Source organism: Coccinella septempunctata, chromosome 1, assembly GCF_907165205.1.
Source record: "Coccinella septempunctata chromosome 1, icCocSept1.1, whole genome shotgun sequence".
Taxonomy (NCBI): Eukaryota; Metazoa; Arthropoda; class Insecta; order Coleoptera; family Coccinellidae; genus Coccinella; species Coccinella septempunctata.
Genome location: NC_058189.1, coordinates 8,340,771 through 8,362,051, shown reverse-complemented (window position 1 = coordinate 8,362,051; position 21,281 = coordinate 8,340,771). Strand labels below are relative to the sequence as shown.

General features: G+C 34.5%; 3 protein-coding genes across 3 annotated transcripts; 1 reads left to right on the top strand and 2 right to left on the bottom strand.

The window, feature by feature from the left end:
- Positions 1–403: 403 nt before the first annotated feature.
- LOC123321368 (GPN-loop GTPase 2) lies at positions 404–2,812 on the top strand. The gene is made up of 3 exons (XM_044908915.1): positions 404–1,471; positions 2,076–2,312; positions 2,648–2,812. The coding sequence occupies exons 1-3, from the start codon at positions 920–922 to the stop codon at positions 2,756–2,758; spliced, it is 900 nt and encodes a 299-aa protein (XP_044764850.1). The 5' UTR covers positions 404–919; the 3' UTR covers positions 2,759–2,812.
- Positions 2,764–3,795, bottom strand: LOC123321376 (26S proteasome complex subunit SEM1). The gene is made up of 3 exons (XM_044908926.1): positions 3,603–3,795; positions 3,456–3,552; positions 2,764–2,864 (listed from the first exon to the last, which is right to left on the bottom strand). Exons 1-3 carry the CDS (start codon positions 3,673–3,675, stop codon positions 2,822–2,824), a joined length of 213 nt encoding a protein of 70 aa, XP_044764861.1. The 5' UTR covers positions 3,676–3,795; the 3' UTR covers positions 2,764–2,821.
- A 2,277-nt stretch (positions 3,796–6,072) lies between these two features.
- On the bottom strand, positions 6,073–14,476 carry LOC123321746 (nuclear transcription factor Y subunit beta-like). The gene is made up of 3 exons (XM_044909486.1): positions 14,421–14,476; positions 9,333–10,304; positions 6,073–6,324 (listed from the first exon to the last, which is right to left on the bottom strand). Exons 1-3 carry the CDS (start codon positions 14,421–14,423, stop codon positions 6,124–6,126), a joined length of 1,176 nt encoding a protein of 391 aa, XP_044765421.1. The 5' UTR covers positions 14,424–14,476; the 3' UTR covers positions 6,073–6,123.
- Between the last annotated feature and the right edge of the window lie 6,805 nt (positions 14,477–21,281).

Below are 21,281 nucleotides of genomic sequence, written 5' to 3'. Positions count from 1 at the left end.
ATCTCCCAACCTCCCGTCAATTTTTCTATTAGTAATCAGGGTAAGTACTTTGGGTTGCCTACGTAATGTGGAGTCCTACCACAACCAGACGATCATAGAGTAGTAAGGTGTCTTTAAAGTGCTGTCATTCGTAAGTACCTTCGAAGTAAAAAGAATTCTACAAGCATCACTGACCAGCGCAAGGTAATTTAAGGCCAGGACAGTACAAGCAGCTCCAGTGCATCTCGCTCGAGCACCGACGCGTTCTAGCAAAGAGGAACTCTTTGTTTCTAGCGTTTCTAGTTAGAGATATATCTCTGGTTCTAGTTCTAGTCCAAGAACATTTTGAATTTTCCAAGAGAGGGAAAAAGAAGACAAGGTAGTGTCAAAGAGAATCTGTGTTTCTATCATAGAGGATAATTAATCTTGGTTCTGTAAACCTAACCTTAAAGTTGAATTTTTTTTAATTTTACTAGAGACAAACTCAAATTTAACATTTTCCTGACATTCCGATTTGACTTGGTGGGTTACGATTAGTATGCCAAAGTAATGGATAGTGTTAATGCTTTGACTTCAGTGCAACCAAAAGAATGTCCCAGCAATATAACTAGTTTTGCTGCTAGAATTGGTGAAAACATTACTGAATTCGTAATTATTAATTTCCAAAACCAAGACCTATTCCTAATAACTCAGTATAACAAAGTAGCGAGTCTATATAAAGTTGAAATCGACAATCCCACTACTGACTTAAACATATCAGAAACGGTGTATTCAGTTAGTCATACAAGTGGAAAAGAAAATTCTGAAGCGTTAGGTGCAATCCGCTTTCTTGCCGAAAAGTTGAATTTCATAAAGACTACCAATATATTTTTGGACTTGAGAAGCTACGACAAGTCTGATATCTTGAGTATTGCTAAAGCTCTGTCTGAAAAAGTAAACAATGGCTCTTGTTAAACGAACAAGGGTAGAAGAAAATTTATTTGGTCAGTTAGTTATAGGACCACCTAGTTCTGGTAAAACTACCTATTGTGGAAAGTTAGCCAAGCTTTATAAGGAAAAATTGAATAGAGATGTTGCAGTCATTAATTTAGATCCAGCAAATGAAAATATGTGTTATATTCCTAAGATTGACATTAGGCAACTAGTATCATTGGAAAATTCGATGGCACAATTTAATTTGGGACCGAATGGTTCCTTGATGTATTGTATGGAGTATTTGGAGGAAAATTTCGACTGGCTTTTGAATCAATTATCCTCAATAAAAAATTGCTATCTAATTTTTGATATGCCTGGCCAAGTTGAACTATACACCCATCACAGTTCGATAAAAAATGTTTGTGAGAAACTCCAAAACTTGAATTATAATTTATGCTGCGTCCATATGGTTGATTCGCACTATTGTTCAGATGCTCCAAAATTTATATCAACACTTCTTTTGTCTTTATCAACAATGTTGCATATTGGAATTCCTCATGTCAATGTATTATCCAAGGTGAGTAAATCGTCAGCTGATTCTTTCATATTATTCATATATTATCATCCAATTCGCATTTATTCATATTCATCAATATAAAAACTGAAGGTTTGCTCAATGTTCTATTTAGGATCACTTTATATTCAGAATTTAAGCTTAGTTTTACAAAATATGCACTTATTATGAAACAATTCTTTTAATCTCTTATCTCTCTACTTTCAAGGCTAGTTACTGTTACAGAAAAATATAGGATACACAACAATTTTCATATTTACTCCCATTATATAATATCAACAATAGCATTGTTACATTCTAATTATGAAAATGCTATTGCCTTCACATTGAAACCAAAAAAAAAATATAGTCATATATGTATGTATAAAAAAATTATGAATGTCTAAATCTTTGATGAACGTAATTTTATTGTTTGCTTCCAAGTTTTGCTCATTCTTGCACTTCTTCACCTTCCCCTTATTGATGACGGCAAAAACCGTGTCTGTTTCTCTTAGAGGGCTGCTTCCATAAAATTTCTTCTTTTCTCCTATTCAGAAAGTTGACATTTTATATTATGAGCTTTTGATGTCAATATTAGCAATAGTCTGAAAATGTTCATTTCTTACAGGCTGATATATTGAAAGCCAATTCTACTAAACTGGATTTTGGTATAGACTTCTACACAGATGTATTGAATCTGGAATATTTATTAGATGTATTGGATGATGGGCCTTTGACAAAAAAATTCAAAAAATTGAATGCTGCCCTTGTCGACTTAGTTCAAGATTATAGTCTTGTCTCATTCATTCTCCTGAATGTATTCTCAGAGAAGAGTTTGATGAATTTAAAATCTGCCATCGATAAGGTGAGTAAGGACTATTTGTTCAATCTCTTTTAGTGCAGAAAAATGGTCTGATCAACATTACCTATCATTAACCACTAAGTTCAATAAGTTTTTCAAGGAAAAGCTTGAAATGATGCACGTGAAATATAAAGTTTTTAAGATATTTATAAAAAAAGTAGTTCTTTTTGGTCTGAAGAAAATTTTTCATATTGTCCTTATACAATGCTAAAAGTTGAACCTGTTTAGTTTAACTTTATACTTTCATCAAAGTTTGTAGCCCACATCTTGCAATCTTTGGTATCACTGAATTTAATTTTGGGGTTTTTGGATGGAATTAATTTGAAGATTGTTTTCAGGCTAATGGATATATTTATGGTAGTGGAGAAGAAAGAAATATTCAATCACTTTTATCTTGTGCTATTGGAGCAAGGACTGCAACTGAAAGGTTTGATGTAGATTACATGTGATAAACTGATAATTCACAAATATTTATTTTTCAAATAAAAATTTTACAAAACTAATTAATATCATTATTTTCCACCAACAGAATTTGTCTGCTTATCCAACTGATTCCTGCAACAAAAAATAAAATTTTGAAAACAAATGAAAAAAAAGTCCTTTTTAATGCACAGGAATATACATGCATTTTCGATTCGTATTTTCACTGTCATTTTATTTTATACATACAAGATGAGGGTACCATTGAATGAATGAATGATACAAATAGAGGATTGTATAAAATTTGATAACTTAATTCTCATCCTATAATATAAGATCATATTCTAAAACATTTGTATCCTGGAATTTCTTCCAACGAAATGAATGAACAAAATTACTTTCTGCTACATACAAACATAATAAGTGATTTCTCCAAGGTTGTGATTTCATTGTTTTAGGAATCTCCAGAAATGTGAAATATATATGAGGGGTTCAGAACTGAAGTGAACCAAGTCCATTCAGCCTAGTTTTGAGATGAATGGCTTAGAAGTTGTTCATCTCCAACTAATTCAAAAGTGACTTCTTTATTTATTATTATTCTTATGTAAGCATATGCTTACATTCTAAAATTTTGAAATCTAAAGAAGTCACTTCACTGCATTTCTATGCTGCTAACTGCATTTATATCAACTGATCATTGTGGAGCTCAATCGTAGCAATGCTTACCTCAGCTGTTTGTTGAAATCATCTTCTACATTATCATCTTCCCAATTATCCTCCCAAACGCTGATATCTTGTTCGTCTCTGTCTTTACCAGACCAATCTGTGAAAATAAAATTTAGCAAATCATCAAACATAACCTCATATATTTACCTTCCACAGGGAATTCCTCAAATTCGTCATCTTCTTCGAGAACACCCAAATCTAATTTTGGTTTATCAGACATTTTTCTCAATTAGTAACTAGATTCGGCAAAGAGTTAGTTAATTTATTTCGAAAATTTATGGAAACCAGGAATAAACAACACAATATTTGACGTTCAAATTTGAAGTTTCAAGCACAGACGCAGACGAAGGTACGAACACAGATTAAAATATTAGTTCTCAATGTTCCCACAATTAAAAAGTATTGAGCACTGGTTAAATTTCATAGGTTTGCATAGTTTTGTTCGTTGAGTGGTTATTGAGACCAGTGGAAACCCAAGGAAATTCATATTTAGAATCTGAATCCATTTACTTTTTTTCATTCTTTGGTTTGGAAAATTTCTGAGATGATTTCATGTTCATCTTTAATTAAACATGATAAACTGTTGTGTACTCTTATGTTTTCTTAAAACATATCGTAAAACACTAATCTAATCTTTGAATATAAAGATAAATAGACAGAGATGTATATTGTATTATATAGAAATATGCAATGTTTGTTGCCGATCTGCATTGGCGTACGACCGCCATGATGAATAGGGAATACTCCTTCTGACGAAAATTATGTATTTTTCATGAAATATCTTTGAAACGTCACATTTTAAAAGAACCATTTCAACCGTTTCCCAAAAAAAAAAATTGTTTTAAGTACTTAAAAATGAAAAATAAAAATGGGTATTTAAAATTTAAAGCGTTTCGTTTCTATTGCACAAGTTGGAACATCGACTGAAATATGCGTTGATAATAAAGGACAACAAATACACTATCTTGATGAGATAGACAAAGATGGCTGTCTATGAAGTCTGCGACGAAGGAGGAGGGTCGTAAAATTTTATGGGATTTTTATGGCTGTTTGCTGTTGAGGCTCGCCAGTGAGTACGCGCCTTATTGTGGCTGTAAATCAACAGCTGTTATTTTATAAACAAGCCATTGTTCTTATTATTTTCTAGTAGGCGCTGTTGCCAAATCGTAAACTAGAAACGAAGCGATTTAAATTTTAAAACCTCATATTTGAAGAATGATTTTGAATAGTTTCCGCGGTGCATTTGAAAAATTCATGCATGAAATTCATAATTATTCAGTTTAAACTTGAATGTGCTGTGATAACCCAAATTGAGAAGAATTCCCCATTCTGGTTATTCGGAACTATGGACCCCCCTATTCGGAACTGAGAAAGAATTTGTTGTTACTTAGATAAGTTGGTAGGTACTCTATTTTTAATCCGTTAAGTAGCAGATACTCTGCTGGTTTATGTAGGATAACACAATCAAAAAGAAAGAATATAATTGTAGTCGATGCCGATACACAAAAAAAAAGAACATAATTTAAAGAGTTTTGCAAAATGTTGACATATCCATCTATAGATGATTAAAAGTGAAGCAAAATCCAGTAGTTTACAGTAAAAGGGGATCTTCTTTAGACTCGAAATTCCATCAGAGAAATTTTAATTCTCGAAAAAACTCCATAATTTGAAGTTGACATCGGTATGAAATTCCAAAAGAATTTTCTCAAATAGCCCCCTTTCGCGGTATTTAATCTAACTGGGGGCGTTAAGTGCAAAGCAAATCTGGGGCCCATACTTTTACACAGGATCTACAGTGTGTCCTCCTAGGATCTTTACATTTCCTACCATATATAGGGTCTATCATGAGCATCACGACTATCACGAGATGGAAACTTATAGGAATGCATGAAAGCATAAATGGAATACGCGATTCAAGTCGTAACATTTGTTTGATTCTATTAACGGAGGATTTTATGCATCTGAATTAACTCCGAATGTATGTAAGCTTCATATCAACAAATATACCTAAAGAACCATTTGTCGAAGCTTATGAGGGAATGCTTACCTTCATTATGCAAACTGTAAAGTGTAAACCCCCAGCGCGCAGCGATTTAGAAACCTCGTAGAGTCAAAAACAGCATCATTGAGCACAAAGGGACCATTATCTGAATGAGACATCTAAATTATATCATTTACAATCTATTTTAACTGAAGAGAAGAATTGATACAATCGAGAATCTCGTCGAGAATTGAACATAAGAATCATTGAATTTATTTAGTCATAATTTATTTACACAGTAAAACACAATTAGGACAGAGTTCGCTCAGTTAAACTAAAAAAACAGAATAATGAGGGAACAGTTTGAAACAGATAAAAGAAGTTTGACGGACATAACCCCCTGAGAAACATTAACCGTAGACAAGTGTTTCGGGCTTTTGGCTCTCATCAGTACGGTGAAAAAAGTGCACAGATGAACAACACTTGGTGGAACATCATATAAAAACCAACGGAGTCATCCAACAGAAATAAAATTGCTGGATTTTCTATAATCGTCTTCGGCTCATTATTTTAATGACGGTATTGGGTGTTGAGAGGTCTAGGGATATTATAACTAGTCAGTGAAAATCGATGGAATTTTGTTCAGAATTTTATTTACAAAGTCGAGAAGACTGAACTACAAGTTCATCATTTCGGGATCGATAAAGGATTGAACAAAGGTTGTATCAGTTCTGCAGGAGTAATATTATTTCTATCAACCATGTCGGATTCATTTGGATTAGCTCTTTTCAAAATGACGGGCTCTAGACGGCCATCTGGCCGAAGTAAAAACAGTCTGCCAGCAAACGAATTGGAAATCGATACATTCGGTCCTCTCGCTACTGGATTCTGAAACAAAAATTTCATTATTTTTGGCCTTGGAAAATCCATGATCATGTTTCTTACAATAGGCTTGTTCGTAGAGTGGTTCACAACGGTTATGAACTGTACAGAGCAAGAGCATATGTATTTTCGATACCCTAAAATGGAATTGCGCTTGCTCTGTACAGTTCACAACCGTTGTGAACCACTCTACGAACAAACCTAATATCAACTTGCACCTTTATGATATAGGTACATAATTGGGTGAACTATAACCCACTCAGTAAATTATGTATTTCATTATATATAGAGAGTGTTTTCAAAGGTGAGGCTTTTTTTAACAGAAGGTAGAACTCATCAAAATAAGTTGTTTCACCAACAATTGTCTTTATAAAATATTCAAAATGGCTGAAATACAGCCCTTAGGAATTCGACAAAATTTCATTGAATTTCAAGTACGGGACTGTGTAAGGTGACTCCGGCTTCGGAAAAACGAAACAAAACATAGGGGAAAGGTTACGGGTTGATCCCTTTGGGTAAGATGATCCCTTTCCCTGGTTCAATTCTATGCCATAACGTAGCCTCTACCACACTTTTACCTCAGTCAATTTTTTAGTACAGTGCAAGCGAACAGTCGATATACACAGAGAAAAATATGAATTTTGACCGCTTAATCTAAGATTATGCTAACTTTAAGATTATGCTACTTTCGTTGTGAATGGTTGATAACAGAGATTTTTATATGTGTTGCTTCCTTATATGCTTATTTTTGATTTTTTCTCGACTTGAAGACAATGACGTTCGTATAGGTTTAATAGCTAATGCTGAATGAAAAAGTTGAACTTGGGGCAAGATGATCCCCCAACTTGTGTACAAGATGATCCCTGGGGATCTTCTTAAACCTTAACTTTTTTACATACTGTTCTGGGGTCTAATAATCGTCAGAAGGGTATACCCATAAATTTTTATAGGATTTTTCAGTTAGGAATTATGCCGCGTAAATATAAATATTAATTAATAAATAAAAAAAAATGGTCCAAAGAATCAATGTCAAGTGCTATTGATGCTATTGAAAATGGAATAGCAATTAAAAGAGCGAGTATAGGGAGTTTTCAGTGTCGCTAATTTCATTGAAACAAAGGGCTAAAGAAATTAAGAAAATAGCTTGTGGTGCAGTGAAATATCTGGGAGTGAGAAAAACTGTTTCGACTAATGAACAAGAAACCGAGCTCGTGAACAATATGAAGGACAGAAATTTCGTACTTTATTTTGTTATTTCAGAAAATTTTGACAATTTTGATGGATCTCAAATTAGCTTTTTTCGGTGGTGCATTGAAACCACTACTTAGAATACATGTTCGTTTCAAATTTTTGTGATATTACACCTTATATGTTGATTTTTAGTTGCTTATTCACTTGATAATTTATAATGTTTTATGTCCAATAAAATTATTGTACAACCTTCACAGATATTTGTTTTACATACTTCATTCTTGAAAATATGGGAGCTAATTGAGAGAACGGGGTCAAGATGATCCCTGGGATCATCTTAACCATACTACAGGGATGCTCTTAAACACCAAGGTGTATAAGATGATCCTTTTGTAACGTTTTGGAAAATCGAGAATATTTCAGAAAACCTTTTGTGACCGACTATTTCGAGTAGGACAATAGAGAGATGGATACTTCTAAAAGGAGTAGACGTTTTCATTTTTGTGCTATCCGAAGAAAATAAGGAATTACGTACATTCTTGCTTAAGGGGATCGTCTTTGGCACCTTTCCCCTAAACATATGGCTGAACAATGAATAGTTCATTGGAAAAGGCATCAGGTCACTTGATAGAATAATAATTGTTGTATCGTGCAATTTGGGGTGAAAAAAAATGTAGAAAATCGAGGCAGTTTCTTGAAAGTCCTCATGTCAGTTATGTTGAAAAAGTGCTATGATGTTTCCCCATTTCATCCCATTTTTACGAAGACTTCAAACGAGAAGATTGTGATGTCAACTGTGAAAAAATTCGTGAATAATTTAGACGAATTTTATGGGTGAGATTTTGGACTGATATTCTTTTTTTTCGCCCTTGTGTCTTAAGTCTCTTCTGTCAGTTGGTATCGAAATGAGCCATTTCACTAAATCGTGTAAGGTACTAAAAAATAATGAGAACAATTCGTCAATCCTAAGTTTCCACTTTCATTACCATCTAAATATCGAAAGAGCCAATATCCTAAACGAAACCACATGCTCGATTCGATAAGTTTTTTCCATTGCTCTGCAATGGGGAATTCTCCTCAATTTGGGTTATCACTGCATATGCAAGTTTGAACTGAATAATTATAAGTTTCATTCATGATTTTTTCAAATTCACCGCGGAAACTATTCAAAATCATCCTTCAAATATGGGGTTTTAAAATTTAAATCGCTTTGTGCGGAGTTTGCGATTTGGCAATAGCGCTTGCAAGACAATGAAAAGAACAATGTCCGATCAGCTTGTTTTTAAAATAACAGCTGTTGATCTACTGGCGCCTACTTACTGGCGAGCTTCAACTGCAACCGGCCATAAAAATCCCATCAAATTTTACGACCTTCCTCGTTCGTCGCAGACTTCATAGACAGCCATCTTTGTCTAATAAGATAATACATTTGTTGTCCTTTATTATCAAGACATATTTCAGTCAATGTTGCCAGCTTGTGCAATTCTCACAAAACGCTTTAAACTTCAAATATCCATTTTTATTTTTCATTTTTAAGTGCTTAAAATAATTTTTTTTGGGAAACGGTTGAAATGGTTATTCCAAAATGTGATGTTTCAAAGATATTTCATGAAAAATACATCATCTTCGTCAGAAGGAGTATTCCCTATTCAGCTAACAAACTGTCTAGGGTCGTATAAGTATCTATTGCAGTGATCATTTTCAATTCTTTTGTCATTTTGAAAGTTTTGTTTAGGTGATTTTTGGTGAAACTTTTCATTTTGACCAGTTCCACCTTCTGTTGAAAAAAGCCTCACCTTCAAATACACCCTGTATATACTTACATTTTCAGTTTCTGTTGCTTGAGTTGTTGGAGGTCGTCTTCTGATGGTTGGTGGTGCTACAGGTTCAGATGTTGTTGGTACTGGACTCAAATATTGCCTTGATGGTGCAGCAGTGACCCTTCCACCTCTTCTTGAACTCGAAGCTCGTTTAGCTGCAAGTATTCCATCATTGGAAAACTTATTTTTATCGAGGAACTCTATTTGCATATTTTCATCAGAAATCCTTGAATCAGGGTTCCGTTGTAACTTTTGGTTATTTCGTCCAGTCTTTTGCTTCGGCGACGTATTCGTATTGATGTTGAATAGTGACGGAGTTTGAACATTGATCGTGTTTTGGTTGTTGAAATTAACATTGCTAGGTGGACTACGTGTAGGTGCAGCGTCTCTCAATTGAAATTCCTGCGATTTTTGTATTTCGAAATTGAAGTTTCTAAATGGCAATTGTTGAAAATTTTGAGGAACTTGAATAAACTGTGCGGCAACTTTATTCTTGTTGAAAGTATGAGTTTGGACTGGATTCGGAAGTAATTGGCCTTGAAGTGAATTCGTCGAAGTAAACATCTGGAGTTTCTGTTGAGGACGAAACAGTTGTTTATTAAATCCAGGCAGCTGCTGTTGCGAAAGTTGATTGAATTGCTGAGCACTCATCTGCTGTGAAGGGAAGATTATAGTGGTCCCCCTATGGTCCTTTTGGGGTAAACTTTGAATTTGTCCAAGTTGAAAATTTTGACTATTAAATTTCGAAGGTGCACCCTTGAAGTTATTTGCTGGAGTCGTAGGTTCAATGGTATCATCAGGCCTGCTGGGAACTCCGTATACTGGCTTAGGTGGACCATACTGTTTGGCGGGAATTGGTGATTGTATTCGATCGATCAGAGGATATGGCTGACTTGGTCGAAATGGTTTGGAACTGTATGGAGGTACCTCAGACAATGCGGCATGGAGGGATATCGTCAATAGTGTTAGGGTTATCTGAAAAGAATGTAATATTAAACGATATGAAGGACAGAAGGTAGTTACGCTTTACGCTGAAAGGACATGAAAGATAACAACCTCTGCTTCATTCAGTCGGCATCGTTTGATTGAGTTATGTGATACTGACGAGCTCAAACATGAGCGAAACCGGTCTGACGCTACTCACCATCGATGTCGGCACATTCTGCATTGCATACTGAAAGTGTAGATTTCTGTGACAATTTGAAAACTTGCCAGTCCAATTATGTCACGACAAGGATGATTTCAGAGAAAATGCCCGAACAGGTCAATTTCTACTCTTAGGGGGACATATTTTGAGCAGAACTCTAAACCGAAATCTCCTCAACCCTAGGTGTAGGAGCTATCACTCCTAAATTCTCAATAGGGAATAGGGGGTGACCTATAACTCAATTGAAAGATCACTTGACCCTCTATATGAATACTGTGGTTTGCAAATTTTTATTGAGTCCTTGAAGTAGTTACAGGGGCTGACAATTTGAAAAATTGCCAGGCCAATTATGTCTCGACAAGGATGTTTTCAGAAAAAATGCTGAAACAGGTCAATTTTTATTCGGAGGGGGACATGTTTCTAGTAGAATTGTAAGCCTAAATCACCTCAATCTTAGGTGTAGGTGTCGTCAGCCCCCAAATTATCAAAAGGGAATAGAGGGTGAGCTATACCTCAATTGAAAGACAATAGTATTATGTAGAGGGACATTTTGTCTTCCAATTGAGGTTTAGCTCACCTTATATTCCCTATGTAGAATTTAGGGGTGATAGTCCCAACACCTAGGTTTGAGGAGATTTCGGCTAACAATTTTGCTCAAAATTTGTCCCCCTCCCTTTAAAAATTTACCTGTTCCAGGTTTTCTTTGAAAACATCCTTGCCGAGACATAAATTGGCCTGGCAAGTTTTCAAATTGTCACCTCCAGTAACTATTTCGAGGAATCAATAAAAATTTGCAAACCATATTATTCATGTAGAGGGACAAGTGATCTTTTAATTAAGGTAAATCTCACCCCCTATTCCCTATTAAGAATTTAGGGGTGATAGCCCCTACACCTAGGGTTGAGGAGATTTCGGCTTACAATTCTGCTCAAAATATGTATATGTGTATATGGCATTTTCTCTGAAAACATCCTTGTCGCAACATAATTTTGGCCTGGCAAGTTTTTAAATTGTCACCCTGTATAATGATACCAGATCATTTTTTTTTTTAAATTGTATTCAGTTATGTAATCTGAAAAATCAATTCTAGGTAGCTTAAGATGACTACATGCACATCAAATGAAGCAGAAGAGTATTTGTTTATATGTAACAAACTAAATTGAAGGTATATTTCATTAGATCAATCTTTTTAAAAAAACTGACGATCTTTAATCAATCTATGTATATGAAAACACTATTTTTTTAAAGTTTAATCTATTGGCGATCGACTGGTTAAAATAGAACCAACATCAGGCCAACTGAAATAAATGCCCTGAGGAAGAAGCAAAAAAGCTGTACATCTCACGGTGAAAGCAAAGAGCAAAGAGTTGCTTACTCTTTGGTGAAAGTGAGGTTGTAGTTCTATATTACTTATTATTATCATAAATTCATTGGGAAATGCTCATACAGTAGGGGCAGATATAGGACGAAGGTGCCTCTAAATCACCTATACAGGGTGCTTTCAAAGGTGAGGCTTCTTTTGACAAAAGGTAGAAGTCATCAAAATAATTCATTTCACCAGAAATAATCTATGTAAAATATTCAAGATGGCTGAGTTACAACCCCTAGAAGTTCGACAAAATTTCTTTGGATTTAAAGTACGGGTCTGTGAAAACTGACTACGGCACCGAAAAAACGAAACAAAACCTAAACATATGGCTGGACAATGAATGGTTCAGTACTTCCGAGTTTATCTGATTAGTTGCATCAGGTCACTTGAAAGAATTGTTGTGACGTGAAAATTAGGGTAAAAAACATGTAGAAAAATGAGGCAGTTTATTGAAAGTGCTTATGTTGACTATTATTGTGGTTATTTCATCCCATTTTCACGACGATTGTCAGAGTGTTCGAACAAGATATTGCCCGTTGTGAAAAAAATTGTGAATAATTTAGACGAATTTTATTGGTGTGATGTTGAAATAATATACTACTTTTTTACACTTGTGTCCTAAGTCTTTTTCTGTCAGTTGGCATCGAAATGAGCCATTCCACAAAATCGTGCTAGTTATTGAATAATGTTTCCATTTTTATTCCCAAGTAAAAATCGAATGGCCATATCCTAAACGAAACTACCACATTTTGTTGAGTCAGACATCAGAAGAGAAGTTTTCCTCCAAAACTTTGGAATAATTCAGATAAACAAATGATCTAGGTCCTATAAGGATCTATATTTCAGAAATCATTTTTTTCAATGTTGTTATTGTGAAAGTTTTGTATATTTAGGTGATTTTTGGTGAAACGCTTTTTTTGACCAGTTCTACCTTCTGTTCAAAGAAACCTCACCTCTAAATATACTCTGTATATTATGGTTGTATGTTTCTTTATTACCAGAATACAGGGTGTCTTAGTGATTTTCCCCATTTTTTCAATTGACCGTAACTTGTGAATCACCCTACCGCTACCCCATTAATACTTTTCCAGATTGATTCAAATCCAGTAATCATCAATTCTTATCATAAGACATGATAACTTTATTTTAGGTATACAAAAATGAAGAGTTTCCTCCAAAATGATCAACTTTCTTCTCTTTTTAATTTTTTTAAGGGTGCATTTGATGTTAAATTTACGCCTAAAAGGTGTTTGAGTCATTGATAATAAAATTAGTCCAAAATACGGTAATGCTTTCTCGTTTTCAAGTAAGGTTTGGATCAAGCATTTATGAAAATAAAAAATAGTTGACGATTCAAGCTGGAAAAGTACTATTTGGGGAAACGAATTTATTTTTTAAAATAATGTGCCGCCTAATTTTCGTAAAATCTAGATTTGATTCGAGCTAACAATGAAAAAATTGTATGCGGAAAAACCAAATACTCATTTCTTTCCTTTGTGAATGAAATTTCAAATTATTGATAAACTGGGATAAAGATGCCTTATTTCTTATAAGGCATAATGCGAATGCAAGTTATGGAGCTCCCTTATGAAAGGAAAATTCTTAAGGATTTGAAAACGAAGAGGCGGCGAAAGCTGTGGATAATCCAGACATTATTTAAATTTTTGGTAGGTATGCATAATAATCGTAAAAATAGGGATTCCCTCAGTCTTTTAGGCCCTATGGCAAATATTTCGTCTTTTTCATTTAAAAGCCCAACCCCCCATACGTTGGCTAATCTAGATTGGAAGGTGAGACAAAAACAATAATTTTTACAGCATAACCCTTATTTTCTTTCGCATTTTCTTTCCTATATTACGTTTACTCAAATACGGTATGTTTAATAATCACAATTGTAATTTTGATCAAGAAATTTCAGCTTATTTCAACTCAAAGGAGGTGGATGTATAAACCCCTGAACTTTGAAATGAATATTTCCAAGAATTCTTTGAAAGTGAGGAAGATACATGTTCCTATTGGAGCGAGTCACTCAATCTTATAAAGGTGCCCATTGCATTGAGTTATGAGCTATACTACACAAAAACTGAAGCTGAACATTATTTTCCATTGACGTTTAGGCCCGGTTGTTCAATTCGTGATTAAAGTTAATCCTGGATTAATTTTGACATTTTCGTTCAAATCTGTCACGTTAATCCAGGATCAACTTAAATCTCGGGCCTCGGCTTAATCCTGAATTGAACAACCGAGCCTAAATGGGAGTTCAGTTAGGTATTCCTGACTGAATTTCGATATCCAATTATCTCAACTTAGACAGCACAATGCACACATTATTTCTTCACGGAAATAATTTATGGACCTATCCTCATGAAAAAATCACTAGAAAAATATATCTCACATAATCTCTATAAAGTCTGAATATTATTGTTTTATCATAACGACCATAGAAACGTTCATTGCAATAATTGTCAATCTGGCAATATCATAACGTACAGTATATCCAAGCAAAGTTTATATTATACTTTCCTAAAATATTCGATAATTATTTAGAAAATATGGCAGATTACTTATCACTTACCATTTTCACTTTCAATTCGGACCACAAATTCTTCCTTTAAAATAAACTCAAATTTGCGTCGCTGTTATCATCATCATCGAAAGTGTCAATTTACTATCTGATTTAAATCATGCATGCGGGTATCTTATATAAGGTATGGAAAATCATTAACGATTCAAAAGAAGTATTGGTACGGTACGTGATAGTTAGGCTTTGCATTGTTTTATTATATTAAAATTGTTCGGCAAATTTTATCATATCTTTGTGACCCAGATTTATAGAATAGCAGACACTATGGGATGTAGCAATCAATCCTGACCAGATTATAAATTTCGCACCCGTTCATCCCTGACTATTTGTGTACCCAATACTGGAATCCCAAGAGTTGCCATTTCGAATTCTAGCCTATTTCAATTGACTAAGAGTGTGATTTCACGTAACAGTGTTCCACATAAATTCAATGATTGAATATTGATGGGATTACAAACTGTTGGAGCTTCGTGCCCGTTAAAAATGGAGCAATACCATTTTGGTGAATTGAATACAATTCGAAAGTGCACTTATCTAGTGGTAATCTAATTAGCCATGAATTCAATTGAAGGATAGGAAACGTACGTCGGTCGACTCTTTCTTCGATATCGATATTGATATTCTTTTTCTTATACTTCAGTTGTTCTGAGAGTGTTGTCCGTTTGAGATATTTTTTGTACATGGTGGGCAAAAATTGGTGATACCTGATGAAGTACAACTTTTAAACCCAACGAGATACAGGAAAATGAATGGCACATTACGGTTGTCTTTTTACGAGAAACTAATAATGCCATCAATGCATTCCTCTATCTTTTTTTATTTTTGAGTTAAAGGCCAAATTTTAAATTTGGGCGATTTCGGTTTCTGTTTGTGCTAAGATGTTGAAATGAAAACATTAATGAGACACTTTTGATAGCAATCCAGTAGCGTACTATTATTTTCTCAACAGGTTTATTTGTTGTCCTGTTTTTTCGTATGAAACCAGTAGTTTAAAATGTTTTAAAAGGAATCACCATTTTTTTACCGTTTCTGAAATATATCATACATAACCTTCAGTCTTTCTAAGTCATTTTGAATTACGTAAGAAAAAATATATCTTTATGTTATTGCTCAGCAAATACGAAGATGTATTGATATCTAGTTAGCCTAGGCCAGTTTCCTGCATGAAAAAAATATTGCGTTACCATAGCAAAGAACAATAACTCATTAGAAGTCTCAGTGTGAAATTTGAGGTCAAAAATGTAAACCAGAGTTACGCAATGAATTAAAAGAAAGAAGATGTCCACCGAAATTGTGAAAATCGAAAAATTCGAGTATCGAGCCATCATCAAGTACCTGTATTTTAAAGGGGTTAAGAAGTAAGCAGATTTACGAAGATATGCTTAATGCACTTGGTGATCAATGTCCTTCGTATGCGACCGTGAAAAATTGGACTGCAAGCTTCAAAAGAGGTAAATTTTCCATTGAAGATGATGACCGATCGGGAAGGCCAGTTTCTGTGTCAGTCCCCGAAAATATCCATGCTGTTCATGACATGATTTTATTAGACCGTCGAATTGGGCTAAAACGGATATCTGAAGCACTGAATATTTCATACGTTCATCATATAGTTCACGTCAATTTGGACATGAGAAAAATTGCTGCAAAATGGATTCCCAAATGATTGAATGTTGACCAAAAGCGTGCAAGGGTAGAAGCATCGCGTTCGATCTGTGCTCGATTTGAAAACGATGTAGAATTCTTAAACCAAATTGTAACTATGGATGAGACTTGGGTACATTTATACGATCCAGAAACATAGCAACAATCGATGGAATGGCGATCTGGTTCTACAAAACCTAAGAAGTTTCGTGTCCAAAAGTTTTTCTTTCAGATATTTTGGGATTGCCATGAAAAAATTATGATTGATTTTTTGGATAAGAAGAACATAAGTAGAACAATATCCGGGGAGATTACTATTCGGCATTACTGACCACTCTACCGGGAAAAAATTGGAGAGAAAAGACGCAGAAAGCTAACCAAAGGTGTTTTGTTTTTGCAGGACAACGCCCCTGCACACAAATCTTATGTTGCCATGCAAAAATTCGTGATTTAGGGTTTGAATTACTAGGATACCCCCCTTATTCACCAGATTTGACTTCATACGACTCATCATGATATCTTTCCTCAGCTGAAAGAAAGTTTAAAAGATCGTAAATTTTCTTCCGATTAGGAGGTAATAAAAGCTGTGGAGGTTTGGTTTGCAGAGCAAGAGGAAACTTTTTTTTTTTAAATCTAGAGAAGTTGCAGGTTCGCTGTTATAAATGTATCCAATTAAGAGGAGAATATGTTGAGTGATAAACTTTTTAACATTGAAATTTTGTTTGGTTCTATAGTAGGTTAAGAATTTTTCAATATATCCACACTACTGGATTGCTATCAAAAAAGTGTCTGTATAATGTTTTCATTTCAACATCCTAACACAAACAGAAACGGAGATAATGACCAAAGTTGAAATTTTAATTTTGACCCATAACTCGAGAACAAAAGAAGATAGAGGAGTGCAGTTGATGGGCATTATTAGTTTCCCGAAAAAAAAGACCCTACTGTGGCCTGCATTTTCCTCTATCTCGTTTGGATTGAAATATTTGAGGTGGTTCAAGTCTCCAACCTGAGCAAGTCTCCCGGACTTCCCCTACATTTCGCCATACATCTCGAGCCGTTTTCCAGTTATTCACCACAAATGTAGGCTTGCAGAAGACCGAGGATTTCATAAAAGCGCAACGCACAATCTCAGATATATGTTTGTTGAGCTTTGTTACCCACAACATATTCTACGTCGTTATATAGGAACATTACTTACATATACAAGAAGATGTTTTTCACCAGCTATCGTAAGATGCAAAGATATACTGAAAGAAAGTAGTACGTTGTTTCTGATAGAACCAGAAATTGCACAGGTTTGAAAATATTGGGGGAAAATTCATTGTCGAAAACACCAACATGCATTATTTCATTACAAAATTGTAATTAGTTTTCCATGAACGTCTAACAGGCCATCGTAATGTTAAGCTACATATCTACCTAGCGAGCACAAACTTCCCTGGGATGTTTTGGGATGTTTCGAAAATGTTGGCCTGAGGATGTTTTTTTTGCAACGTAATATGCTCTTCCCAAAGAAGTCTTCGAAGGCTATTGAAAATCTTTATTTGTTCTGTTCTGTGCTATCTGTGGCATTTCTTCGTCTACCTACTGAGAGGTACTGGCGAGTTGAAAATAATGTTAACGTGTGGATATCTTCTCTAGACAACGCATAGTTTGCCTTGAGGGGTTTATTCCAGATAAACAATATACAATTCACATATTTTCATTGAACTCTAAAAGAACTTCTTTTAGAGTTCAATGCATATTTTACATTGCCGCCATTTTCATTTTCTTCGTAGTTTGGGATGTGGACTTTTCGGAGTTGAAAGTTGATTGGTGATTAGTTCAATATTAACTACTTCTTTGTTGGTTTTGGTTGAAATAATCGAATGATATTAAAGGTTATTATAATGAAATTTCAAGCTATATCTCGAGGATTTCAACATATTTCGATAATCTATCTCTGCCGTTGATAATTCCCAAAATATTTTTCTCATCCACATCTCGATGATGATGATAAACATTCATCATTTGTGAATCATAAAATAATTCAAACTGTCCCAGAAAAGTTCTTATTTTTAAAAACACCTTTATATGGTTCGGCCTCAGAATACCAGAGTACAAATAAATAAAATCAAGTTTCGTAAATCAACCTGTTCAGGAGCTATATACAACAAATCTTCCAGATCTTTTCATACAGCAATTTGCTTTGTTATTTTAATTGAAAAAAATCATCTAACCAATCATATATTTTGTGAATTCCCAAATAACTAGGGAAGAATTCGAATTCCATGCCAAAGAATGGTTCAGGCATATATTAGGCAGAGGAGGGACTTTAAAAAAAAGGAAAAATAAACTCTATATTTTTTATCATTTTCCCTTTCTGTAACATGTGTAATATTATATTATAATCAGTTTGTTTCCTATTTCATTTAATTTTGTTTTTTTTTCATGTTGAATGTGATATTTTTTTTATTTTATTTATTTTCCCCTTCTGTTCTTAAAATATTAATCAGTTTGTTGTTTGTATTTATGTTTTTATATTGAATGTGATATATTTTTTTTTGTTTATTCTCTGTTACTGTACGTATAATATTAATCAATTTGTTTTTGTTATTGAATTTTTTATGTTAAATGTGATTTATTTTTTGTACCTGTTGCAGTATCATTAAAATATTTTCATTCTTATATACTATTCTGTATTTCATTTTAAAACTCAGTAGTTTATTTGAAACGGACTATGGCATCATCAAACATTCAAATAAATGAAAAAAAGCTTCACAAAAGAAGTTCATAAAATGTCTCACAAAGAGCGATTTCGTGTGCGCAAAACGCTCTGGAAAGTTTTTATTGTGTCAATGAAAAGGCTATCAAAAAAACTTCAGAGAAGTTCTTTCTGTGACATCCCAGGGATATCCTTATAATAGCTGTTCTATAAAAGTTCTATTCATGTATGAACAGAACATCGCAGTGGAAGTTCAATGTTTCGAAATCTCTTACTTTTAACATCTCTGAGATGTTTCTTTTTTCGCTGGGTAGGAAAATAATCGTTTCAGATTCGAGCAGCAAATAACCAATAATGGACTTGGATTAAAATAGTTCCGAGTTTTGTTTCCAAGAAATATTCTCCATCAAACGAGACAACTTCTTAATTCATTCATCCGAATAATGATTTCTTTATTTCCCCATCTTGAAGAAGCTTCGCAATTCACTTCGCATGAATGAAAATTCGTAACTCGATAAATTGAAAAGTTCCGCCCCGATAAAACGACTTCACAAAGGGTGGCATCATGCATACCCGGGTTTATAACTCCTTCAGGAATGCTGACTCCCAAGACATGGCTGTCCCATCCCTCTTTGCCGACCTTGACGTTTGAATCTTGACCCCTTCCTCTCCAGTTTGCCATTCTGGAAAAATCGATTCGACGAGCCTACACTGAAAAAGGTTAACGGTCTTTTCATTAATTTCTGAATGAAGAGCTTTTAATCCACTACGTAAACTGAATTGGAATTGGGGCCATGGGAGAGAATGCAGATGTTGATGAATATACAGATACTTTCGTGACCTGCCTATTTTATGTGTTCGCAAATGGGTCGGAATACAATATAAATTTTACAACTAGAATGTTTCAGTCTTATGGGATATAATAATATGTATTTAGTTTAGACGGTTTTATGCCCCTTATATCTGAATTGTGTTCTTTGTCCTATTGAATAAGAAGTGGTCCAGATCACCAGTGAATTGTGGATGTATTCGATTATGGGTGTCGTAATTATAAGGGCAATTATTGAAAAAATATATATAATATACCTACAAAAATGGGATAAATACTAGGAATTTCACAATTCAGCAGAGGAAACCATAAAATTCAGCGGGTTCAGATACCTTCCTATGAGGAGGACTTGCAGGCGTCATCGAAATACTCCAAATTACATAAGACAATATAATATATAGAAAAATTCTAAGCCTACTATAAAACCAAACAAAATTTCAATGTCAAAATATTTTATTACTCAACATATTCTCCTCTTAATTGTATACATTCATTACAGCGAACCTGCAACGTCTCTAAACCTTTCAAAAAAATGTTTGTTCTTGCTCTGCAAACCAGACCTCTACAGCTTTTATTACCTCCTCGTTAGAAGAAAATTTACGACCTTTCTAACTTTTTTTCAGTTGAGGAAAGAGATGATTGTCGTATGGAGCCAAATCTGGTGCATAAGGAGGTATTCTAGTAATTCAAACCCTAAATCACGAAGTTGTTGCATGGCAACATGAGATTTGTGTGCAGGGGCGTTGTCCTGCAAAAACAAAACACCTTTAGATAGCTTTCCACGTCTTTTCTCTAATTTTTCCCCGCAGAGTGGTCAGTAATGTCGAATAGTAATCTCCGGTTATTGTTCTACCCTTATCCAAAAAATCAATCATGATTACTCCATGACAATCCCAAAAAACTGAAGCCAGAACTTTTCCAGCTGATTTTTGGTCACGAAACTTCTTAGGTCTTGGGGAACCAAAGTATTGCCATTCCATCCATTGTTGCTTTGTTTCTGGATCGTAGAAATTTACCCAAATCTGATCCATGGTAACAATTCGGGTTGAGAAGTATACATCGTTTTCAAATCGAGCATAAATCGAATGCGATGCTTCTACCCTTGCACGCTTTTGGTCAACATTCAAACATTTGGGGATCCATTTTGCAGCAATTTTCTCATGCCCAAATTGACGTGAACTATATGATGAACGCGTTCGTATGAAATATTCAGTGCTTTAGATATCCGTTTTAGCCCAATTCGACGATCTGATAAAATCATATCATGAACTGCATTGATATTTTCGGGGACTGACACAGAAACTCTCGCCTCATCTTCAACGGAAAATTTACCCCTTTTGAAACTGGCCTTCCCGACCGGTCATCATCTTTAATGGAAAATTTACCTCTTTTGAAGCTTGCAGTCCAATTTTTCACGGTCGCATACGAAGGACATTGGTCACCAAGGGTATTAAGCATATATCTTCGTAAATCTGCTCACCTCTTAACCTTAATATTTTTCGATTTTCAAAATTTCGGTGGGCATCTTCTTTTCATTTATTGTGTAAGTCTGGTTTACTTTTTTGACCTCAAACTTCACACTGACACTTTTAACGAGTTATTGTTCGTTGCTATGGTAACGCAATATTTTTTCTATTTATGGAACTGGTCTAGGCTAACTAAATATCAATACATC

Excerpts from the sequence above, each read along its gene's own strand:
- LOC123321368 (XM_044908915.1), top strand. The coding sequence starts at position 920 with ATGGCTCTTGTTAAACGAACAAGGGTAGAAGAAAATTTATTTGGTCAG. Across the intron at positions 1,472-2,075 it reads ATGTCAATGTATTATCCAAG|GCTGATATATTGAAAGCCAA; the intron begins GTGAGTAAATCG and ends CATTTCTTACAG. Across the intron at positions 2,313-2,647 it reads TAAAATCTGCCATCGATAAG|GCTAATGGATATATTTATGG; the intron begins GTGAGTAAGGAC and ends GATTGTTTTCAG.
- LOC123321376 (XM_044908926.1), bottom strand. The coding sequence starts at position 3,675 with ATGTCTGATAAACCAAAATTAGATTTGGGTGTTCTCGAAGAAGATGAC. Across the intron at positions 3,553-3,602 it reads TGAGGAATTCCCTGTGGAAG|ATTGGTCTGGTAAAGACAGA; the intron begins GTAAATATATGA and ends TTATTTTCACAG. Across the intron at positions 2,865-3,455 it reads GATTTCAACAAACAGCTGAG|GAATCAGTTGGATAAGCAGA; the intron begins GTAAGCATTGCT and ends TTTTTGTTGCAG.
- LOC123321746 (XM_044909486.1), bottom strand. Across the intron at positions 6,325-9,332 it reads AAGCAACAGAAACTGAAAAT|AATCCAGTAGCGAGAGGACC; the intron begins GTAAGTATATAC and ends TTTTTGTTTCAG.